Here is a 10,766-nt window from a genome sequence, read left to right as displayed (position 1 = left end):
TATTTGATATTTCTATTCATCCTTACGATTTGTATCAAGCTATATCATGTATCCTTAGAACTACGTACAAATTTAACTATATCCGTTTTTCGGGTAAAACAAATGTGTAGCGTAAGTTTGTCAGAATTTTCGTGTGTTACAATGGTTGTTGAAGTCACTATTTATAGCTAAACCTAGAGAACAAGGTCCTAGGATCAAGCCCCTTTTAAATGACAATAATGGGTGTCATTGATGAATATGTAACGACATGTAATGAATGCCAAAATTCTCTGTAATGGGCATGTATTCAATACCAAGAAATATTCTTCATTGAATGTCATCTGGTAGCAAATATTCGTTTGCCCTCGTTAACAATGTCCCCTTTCGGGGTCTACCCGATTCCAACCGAAGTTGTTGTCCTCGGTCTTGGTTTCCACTTGCTTCGTCTTCTGTCTGTCCCCGATTTCACATGTCATTTTATCATTCGAATATTTAATGTGAACCGATTTTACCATATACACTTTCTTGTAAGTTTAAGTTCGTAATTCATATATATATATATATATATATATATATATATATATATATATATATATGCGTGATATATGCGTGTGTATTTTTTTGAAAGACAGGTTCTTATTACTAAAACAAAAGAAATAAGTACACTATCACAAGATGTCTCCGCAGTTAAAGATATGTATTAATTGCCCTTCTGATTAATAAAAGAGGTCTTTTTAGTGGGTTGTTGAAGATAAAATAGGATTAATACAAGAGAGGCTCATCAGTCATGCAAAGCACATAGAGAGAGAGACAGAGGCTGAAAAAGAGGGCAATAATGCTAAGGTAGGATAGCAGACAGAGGGTTGCTTTTTGGGTACTTGGGGAATAAAACGCTGTCTCTCTACGAGGATTGGCGTGACATCTCTCTTTCTCTCTCTTTCTTTTCCTTAAACAAATATTTCTAATATTGATAGTCACTTTTATTCATTTATATGCAAGGAAACAAATGATAAACATGAAAAAGGCAAAAAATCATCACTTTCTCCTTTATCACTCATCACATACTCTGCCTTTGCCTCCTCTTCCTCTTTGTTTCCTACCTTTTCAACTTTGCTACTTTATTTGAATTTCTGCCTGGCCTTCTGTCTCTCTCTCTCTTTCTAATCTTTCTCCTCTTTCAAAGGCTCATGGAGAAGAAAAAAAAAAGATTTTCCTTAATTAAAGAACTCAAAGAATAAGTAGTGTTTGAAAGAGGCTCCCACTTCAAGACATTTTTCTAAAGTTACCGTTTCCATTAAATTACGAGGTGAAATTAAACCCCATGTATATCTTGAAGATTTTATTTATTATAGTATCATTCTTGGTAGAGAGAAAGCATGCACATATATATATAGAGATCGAATCCTTGTTTTCTATTTCTGCAGCTTTTCGTGTTGTGAATATCAAATTCTCTGATAAATGTAGCTTATTAGTATTAAATAGCCATAAGTATCTTGCTGCATAGAATTACTTGACACAGTTCCCCATACCCATGCAAAAAATGATTAAACAAAAGTACCCTTTCATGCTAATTATCTTTAGAAACAGTACAGTCCATTCTGTCATAAAGGTTAGAACTAACAACTGTTGAAAGAAAAAGTAGCAAAAGTAGAACTTCAAAAAAGGAAATTGGTCTAAGGATTGAAAATAGAAATAAGAAAATACAATTACCAACTACTCCATTTATGTGATATTTTAATTTCCTTTTTAATCTATTGAAAAAGAGTGAATTTTTTTAATTTACAATCAATATAAAATTTTTTTTAAAAACATATTCTTAATAACATGATTTATCGACATAAAAATATCATTATATGTTTAGGACTGAAATTTTTAAATATTTACTTAAATTTTGTGTCTGGTCAAATACATAAAATCAAAAGAATTAAGCATTTGCAGAATAATACTCCTAACTAAACTGTCTTTAGATAAAGGAATAAAGTAAAAAAGCTAAAACCTCTGGAACAAGATATGATCTGTCTTGGCTTCTTTAAAACCCTTGTAGCCTTCTCTTATCTTTCTCACTTCAAAGGAAAAGAAAAAAAAAAGAAACAAAGCTCAAAGCTAGTAGTTCCAAGATTGTGAGCATATATACTTCTTCTTAACAAGAAGAAGAAGTAACAAGAAGTAACAAGAAACAAAGAGCGAGCGAGAGAGAGGAAACAAAAGAAAGTTTTTAGGAGAGGGGGTGGTGGTGTTAGCAGGAGAGGGGGTATATAGAAAGAAAGTGAATTTTCAGTCCTCAAAATAGGTTACGGTGTGAAATACCAGGGGGGGTGTGGGGGGGTGGGTGTTGGGGCTAAGTTATGCGAACAGGAGCATCTAATTGTGCAGTGCAACAGACCCTCACCACAGAGGCTGCTTCAGTTTTGAAGCATTCTCTAAGCTTGGCCAGGAGAAGGGGCCATGCACAAGTCACCCCTCTTCATGTTGCTGCCATTCTCTTAACCTCAAGAGTCAGTCTTCTTAGAAGGGCTTGTCTCAAATCACAACCAAATCATATAGCCACTTCTCATCATCATCATCATCCTCTTCAGTGTAGAGCTCTTGAGCTATGTTTTAATGTGGCACTTAATAGGCTTCCAACAAGTCCTGGTCCACTTCTTCATGGCCAGCCTTGTTTGTCTAATGCTTTAATTGCTGCACTCAAAAGAGCACAAGCTCATCAGAGAAGAGGCTGCATAGAACAACAGCAGCAGCAGCAGCCTCTTTTGGCTATTAAGGTTGAGTTAGAGCAGCTCATTTTGTCCATTTTAGATGACCCTAGTGTTAGTAGGGTTATGAGAGAAGCTGGTTTCTTTAGCACTGCAATTAAAAGCAATATAGAGGAATCAGCTTCTTCTGTTTCTTCAGTCTTTCAGTGTTACAATAGTAGCCCTGCTGGGATTTACTCTACACCTAGCTCTCCTCCTAATTCTGAGAACCCTACTAGTAATAGTTTTTGGAATAATTCCCAAAACCCTCTTCTCTTTTCCCCTCACAAGTACAACCAAATTAATACAGCTTCTGTAGATATTAAGTTGGTTATTGATGTGTTGCTGAGGAGTAACAACAACAAGAGGAGGAACGCAGTGATAGTTGGTGACAGCGCGTCCAGCACAGGAGGGCTTGTTGCAGAACTGATGGGGAAAGTGGAGAGAGGAGATGTACCTGAGGAACTGAAAGGATCACACTTTATAAAATTTCAGTTCACAGCAGCACCACTCATGTTGATGAAAAGAGAGGAAGTGGAGCTGAATATCTCAGACCTGAAAAGGAAAGTGGAATCTCTTACAGGAAGTAGTAGAAGAGGAGTCATTATCTACACAGGTGACTTGAAATGGACAGTTGACAGTCTTGCTGATCAAAGAGGATTATCAATGTCTAAGAAAGATTACTCTACTACTGTTGTTAATTACTATAGTCCAGTTGATCATCTTGTAGCTGAGATAGGAAGGCTAGTTTCTTCCTACAACAACAGCAGCTCAAATGCAAAGGTTTGGTTGGTGGCTACAGCAAATTATCAGACTTATATCAAGTGCCAAATGAAACAACCTCCTCTTGATATTCAGTGGTCTCTTCAACCTATTTCTGTTCCATCTGGTGGTCTTGGCTTTAGTCTCAATTGTACAAGGTGAGCTAGCATTTTCCTTTATTTTTAATTTTTTGTCTTCTTCATACATGCTTCTTCCTTGATAATCATACACTATACTCTCTCAGCTTCAATTTGTTTGATACTATTTCCTTATTAATCTGTTTAAAAAAAATCAGTGTATTTTTATATTTGAAAATAATTAACTTTAAATTATTTATAAGCTTTTTGATATGACGACATATTTAAGTCCAGGAGTTTCAAAAATCTTATATAGTAACACAAGCATTATGACCTATTAAAACTACAAATTTCCAAAAAAATTCCTTTTTTTTGTAATATTCGTGCCCAGTAAAACTATATCATATATATATATATAAAGAAGGAGTATAATATACAGTGTACTTTTCAAGTTTGAGAATGCACTACATTTGGTTCGTTCTTGGAGCTCTTTTTAGTGTCCTTTCTTTGTCCTTAAGACGTTAAGGTCTGCGTTTTGCTTTGTGTCCTTTTTTTTTTCTTTCTTTCTATTGAATTTTCATGGTCTGAACGCTGAACAAAGCTAGCAGGACTTAGAAGCGTGCTATTGCCAAAAAGCAATGCTAAGAAGACAAATGTTAAATGGACATCTTTTGAATTTGTTGCATTCTTCTCTTCTTTTTTCTGGATATGCTGCAATTTTTTAACTCATACGGTGAAAAGGGAAAAAGGAAAGAAAAGAAATACCAAAAAACGATAAATAATTAGTACCTTTATTCAGTGTTTAGCAGGTGATGTTGCAGTATATGGGTTTTTGTCCCAAGCATGTTTGTAGTATTGGTGGTAGCCTTTTTCAGGTTTCAAGGGAATTATATTCCTTTTTTGACTTCTTTTTCATATGGTAAAGCAGCTTAAAGAAGTGACACTAATTTTTATGATGGAGTCCTCCATTATTCAAATACTACACAACTTTGTCATGCACTTAGTTAATTCATTCCTTCTTTTCTTTTTCATTTTAGTAAAATCACTTATTTATTCCAATTACGCATAATTACTATTTAGGTAAACTTGAAATGAAAAAAAATCTATTTACATTGTTAATCTATACAAGTTATGTGGTTTTAATTCTAGATAAATTAGTTGCTTTCTTCTTATAGCTGGAAAAATTGAAGTGTTAATTAAACAACAACAACAACAACCAAGTAAAATTCCACTAATGGGGTCTGGGGAGGGTAGTGTGTACGCAGACCTTACTCCTACCCGAAAGAGTAGAGAGGCTGTTTCCGAAAGACCCTCGGCTCAAAAAAAATAAAAAGACAAAATGACATAAAGGAGATAATATTAGTATCACAACAACAATCATAGGATAAATAGGAACACCATGAAATCTATATATTTTAAACAACTATATATTTTCCTGTTTTTGCAGTGGTCATGAACCAAGAATACCATTCTCTCAACAAATATTTGAGAAAAAGCCAGTTCCTAGCAAGGAGGAAGAAGATGCACTCAGCTGTTGTGCAGAATGCAGCTCCAATTATGAAAGAGAAGCTAGGTTGAATTGTGGCCAGCAGAAAACTTGTGCATTGTATTCTATTACATGTGACACTAAGGATTCTGACAAGGGTCCATCCCCATTGCCTGATTGGCTCAAACCACATGACATTGATACCACTAAGAAGGTACAGATCCTAACAATTAGCCTACAATAATTCCACTTTAATACAAGAAATAATGACAGAATTCTGACTACGAGGACTAAAGCATATTAATTTTTGTACTAATATCATTGACTCACATGTTGCTTTAGTGATTTTTCAAATACAGTTTTATGTATATAGAAACTAATTACCTAAAACATGTTTTAAATCATAATTTTATAAATAAAAAATTAACAATATTTTAAAAATTGAGCTCTAAGGGAAGCATGTTGAACTCTTTAAATCGTAATAAAATAAAATACGTAGTGTTAGTTCTTTTTTTAATTACTTTGAATACAATATCTTATTGTTTTCTTTTTTCTTTTTATGGGGGACTTTCAGGATGATTTGGCTGAGTTGAAAAGAAAGTGGAGCAGCTTGTGCCAAAATCTTCATCAAGGAAAGACTAATCAAAGTCAAATAAGTTCAGTTTTGTGCAATGAATACAACAGCAGTGGGAAGAATTACTCCTTCAATTCACTGTACCCATGGTGGCCTAACCAGAACAGCATAATCACAGAGTGCAAATCAATTTCATTTTGTGATCCTCCAAGTTTGAAGCCTAATCAGGGAGCCAGCACTGTGCCAAGATTTAGAAGACAACAATCGTGCCATATCGAGTTCAGTTTCAGCAATGGCAACTCTAAAGAAAATCAATCAGTTGAGCCAAACTTGGATTCTCTTAAAATCAGCGAAGGGAAAGAAGTGAAAATCACGCTTGCTCTTGGGAATTCAAAGCTTTCTAACACCGGGAGTACTTTGGGAGAAGAGATGCTCAAAATGTTACAAGAAAATTTGCCATGGCAAATGGAAAACATGCATACTATTTTGGATGTATTGATGGATTTCAGCACAATCAAGAATTGGCTGCTGATTCAGGGGAATGACTCAATCGGGAAACAAAGATTGGCTCGAGTTATAGCAAAATCTGTATTTGGTTCTGCTGACTTGATCCTGTGCATAAACATGAGAAAGAGGGAAAATACGAATCATCACGTTGAATTGCTCAACAAGTCCTTAAGGAATAATGAAAAGCTTGTTGTCCTGGTGGAAGATGTTGATTTTGCTGATTCAGAGTTGTTGAAATTTCTTGTGGATGCCTTTGAAAATGGGAGCTCTAGCCATTTGTTCATCTTAGCAAGGACAAGTGATAATCTCACTGATGGAAACACAGAGTCTGTTATCCAGATGAAACTGCTGGTAAGTGAGAATCCTGGATCAGTATGTATTGATCATAAGAGAAAATTAGCTGAGTGGGAATTGTCTTTGCCTAACAAGACCAAGAGTCCAAGAAACGATATGATGGAAGATGTCTCCTCAATTACTGCTCGAAATGGGAAAATGAAGAAGGAATTCACTAGGCAATTGAGCTCAAACGCCCTTGACCTCAACATCAAAGCAGACGAGGTCGATGAGGAGGATGAAAACGAAGCCAGAACTGATGATTTTAGCCCCATTTCAAGTGACTTGACTCGCGACACAGCTAATGATCAACATCACAACAACGACAACAACAATCCACCACTTGGCTTTCTCGACCACATCAAGAACCGTCTTGTCTTGAACCGCGATTCATCTCAAGAAAAGCAAATGAGAGAGGTGTTCATGTTCAAGATGAGAAGGTCATTGGAGGAAGTCTGTGGGAGTAAAATACTAGACAGTTTCTGCTTGGAGGAAATGGTGTTGGAGAAGGTTTTTGAGGGGTGTGGTTCATTTCTCAACAGCTTGTTTGATGAATGGCTAAAAGACATTTTTCAAACGAGCTTGCAGATGGTTGACATGGACAAACTCAAAGAGAAAGAGATTGTGATTATCAAGCTTTGTTTGGGTAAAGATGAGATTGGCTTACACGATGGTTTCAAAGGTTCATGTCTTCCTAGAGGGATTCAAGTTTCTATCGTGAATTAAGTACGTAGTCGCTTCTATAACATGTTGTTTCCCTTGCCTATGCACCACTATCACGTGTCCTGTAACTAGCTAGCTACTCTTGTTTCTTAATAGAATGTCTACTTTGTTTTCAGTGTTTTGTTGCCAATATACACTTAAACCCCTTTAATTTCTATGGTATGGATTTTTATAATACTAGTTTCTCTACATGTGCGTTGCACAGATTTGTTTAAAATAATATATTAAAGTATGTGTATAATGAGTAATACAAATTATAAAACGGAAAAATTACAAGCTCAATTTGATGAATAATTAGCCTATTTGAGTAAAAGATGATAATTTAAAGGTATTCTGTACAGTCCTGAAAGTTTTCCATATAAGCTTAACATGCTTGTGACTTTTTACATGCTTTTTTGCACTAATATCATTTTTATTTTAAAACTCTTCTTAGAAAAATACAATTTGTAAGTAAATATTGTGGAAGTAATAAGACCTCAAGTTAGAATAGACTTCAAACTTTATCTGCTGTAATTACCGGTTCTAACATATATGAGTCTATATAAATAAGAAGATACTTGCACAGTAAACTTTAATTTGAATATCACCATTTATCGTTACCAGTTCTAACATGGATGATGATATATCTCAGGAAAAAATACTTGTGCAGTTCCATGAATACTCGTTGGAAGTAACAAAGAAAAATTAATATGAAATATAAAACGACCACCTCTGTATAACCACGTAGAAATAGAAGGCATAGCGACTTGGAGAAGAATTTAAAATTCTTTTATATAAAAACGATAAAGTGACACTTACTTAAAAAAATTAGAAGTCAGAAGAGAAAACTACAAATAATCCTCTTGTTGTTAATCTACGCTTCTTGTTCTCTATTAGAAAGTTTTTGATAGAATACGAATTGTTTGGTAGAAGAAAAAACCACTAAAAATATTATTTTTTGAAGAGAAAGACATCTTTCTTTGATGCATTTAATTTATTTTACTGTACTATATATAAATTTTTTAGACACCTTATTTTGCACTTTTATAGAATACTTTAAAGAATGTGAAAAGTTGTGCAAGAAAATTATTATTACTTCAGTAGAAGATGAAAGATCCAAACAATCAGTAATAAGTAAGAAAATTTATAATCCAGTAAAGAATGTAAGAAGCTATAGAAAGGCTATTAACATGGAAGATGAAAGAAACAAAATATAAATGTGTAATTACTTTACGTATACAGTAACATTATAGGAGTAATATTTGATTGAAGGGCAAAATGGCCATTTAACTTTTAATGGGTATTTTGGTCTTTTAACTTTCCCTTTAGATATTCATACTTATAATATATAATATAGTATGATAATTTACGGACTAAAGAACAAAAGGTGTACAACTTAAAAATAATTAGTAGATATAAAACAATAACTATCTCTTTTAGTAAATATGTTTTAACTGAAATACTATTTTTCAAACTTTTCAAGTGTTAAAATGTGTCAAGTTCATAATTGAGGGAGAAGAATAGTTGTGAATTAAATAGATACTTAGATTATATTACACGTAGTATGCATTTTAAATGAATTTTTCATGTATTCATTACGAAAAACAAATCATGAAGAAGTTTGCAAATAAATATTTTGTGTTTCTAAACTTCCCAGCAATCAGCATGATACACTTAATTAGGAAAAAAGAAACAAATACTACCCCTTCCTTTTTTTTTGAACAATCACGAGTTTGAGGGGAGAAATTCAAAAATAGCCAGATTTATAAGTGGTAATTGAAAAATAGCCACAATTTCAAAAGTAATTGAATTTTAGCTACTTTTCATGAAAAGATAAATGTGAACAAAAACACTGTTCAAAATCCGAAAAATATTCCAGCATAATATACTGGAGTTCCAGTATAACTCCAGCATAATATACTGGAGTTTCAGTATAATATATCGATCCAGCATAATATGCTGGAAGTTCATACACAGGTACTCCAATCTCCAGTATATTATGCTGGAACTTTTCGCGTGTTGGAGTTCCAGCATAATATGCTGGAAAGTTCATACATAGATGCACAAATCTCCAGTATATTATACTGGACCGGTCCGTGTTGCAGTAAAATAGTGGCTATTTTTCAATGATTTAGCAAACACTGGCTATTTTGAATTACCAGTCCGAAAACTGGCTAGCCTGTACTATTTTTACGAGTTTGAGATGTTACGTTGACTCATATAGTACTATTATTTCACTTACAACAACAACAACCCAGTATAATCTCACTAGTGGGGTGTGGAGAGGTTAGTGTGTACGCAGACCTTACCCCTACCCTGGGGTAGAGAGGCTGTTTCCGATAGACCCTCGCCTCTCTCCCTCCAAGAACTCTCCACTTTGCTCTTGGGGTGACTCGATCTCACAACCTCTCTGGAGGGTGCTCACCACTAGAGCAACCCACTATTATTTCACTTACAATATATATTAAAGCAATAATTGAGGAGTTAGTTTAAAAAATTATTCCCTTTATTTCAATTTATGTGGCATTAGTTTGTTGCCATGGAGTGTAAGAAAAGAAGAATAAATTTTTAAACTTATGATCTTGAATATTAAATAGGTTTTTCTGTTTATAAGAGAATATCATTAACGATAAAATAAGAATTTAAAATTAAATTGGCTTAAGATATAGAAAATGCCATTCCTTTGGAACATACCAATAACGAAACAATACAATATAAAATGAATAGAGGGGTATTAAAGTATGTTTGTTTGATAGAGAAAATATCATATCAAGGTTTAAAATTTGAGTAGTTAAATTAAATTAAAATATCATATCAAAATTTAAAATTTGAATAGTCAACTGAATTTGAAATATTTTTTAAGTTAAGAAAGTTGTATAAAATAATTTTTTTGATGTAATGTGTCAAGTATTTTGAAATATCTCCAAATATAAAAAATGTCACGTAAACTGTGATCATGTTTTATTTTCCTTTTATTAATTTCATAGACCAGGAATAAGACATGACTATGACCTATAGGTTTGTGGGAGCAGGGAGATATATACCATTGTTTTCTTTTCTAGACTTCAATCAGCTCATCTTCATCATGAGGCCTAACAAATCTTTATGACTAAAGCCATATAACTGTTGGCTTAACTGTTCAATAAAGAAATATCAATACGCGCCCTTTAAAGTACTTCGACGCCACTATGCAGGAGAGAGAGAATGAAAAAGACAGAAGTAGAGATGTTTGACGAATTTTTAAAAAATGGGTGCAACAAGGACAAGCAATGCCACTTATCTTGGTTTTTCATTTAAAATAGTGGCATTCATTTATATTGACATAGTCAAAATTGACCATAGCTGGCGTAAGCTTAACTGCATAAGACTAACTTATTCTTAACACAATTTGTAGAGGTTCGTGGACTATTACTACAAGAGTTTTAACAGTTTTTTGATACAAAGAAGGATAAGACTAACATCATTCTTGGATATGGATGGATAAACAGCAGTAAAACGAGAGAAAGAATCAAAAAAGCTACAAAATTATTATAACTCAATAAAGAAAGAGTATGGGAAGGTCTCTATACATCGGAGTGAATTAACTCAAATAGTGCACCTGTTAATTTGAGTGC

At 33.7% G+C, this 10,766-nt stretch overlaps 1 protein-coding gene across 1 annotated transcript; it reads left to right on the top strand.

Annotated features, from left to right (window-relative positions):
- The first annotated feature begins 1,996 nt into the window (after positions 1–1,996).
- Positions 1,997–7,288, top strand: LOC104120852 (protein SMAX1-LIKE 4-like). The gene is made up of 3 exons (XM_009632708.4): positions 1,997–3,631; positions 4,998–5,250; positions 5,611–7,288. Exons 1-3 carry the CDS (start codon positions 2,325–2,327, stop codon positions 7,174–7,176), a joined length of 3,126 nt encoding a protein of 1,041 aa, XP_009631003.1. The 5' UTR covers positions 1,997–2,324; the 3' UTR covers positions 7,177–7,288.
- Positions 7,289–10,766: the final 3,478 nt, after the last annotated feature.

Source organism: Nicotiana tomentosiformis, chromosome 11, assembly GCF_000390325.3.
Source record: "Nicotiana tomentosiformis chromosome 11, ASM39032v3, whole genome shotgun sequence".
NCBI lineage: Eukaryota > Viridiplantae > Streptophyta > Magnoliopsida > Solanales > Solanaceae > Nicotiana > Nicotiana tomentosiformis.
This window is presented reverse-complemented; position numbering and strand designations above follow the sequence as displayed.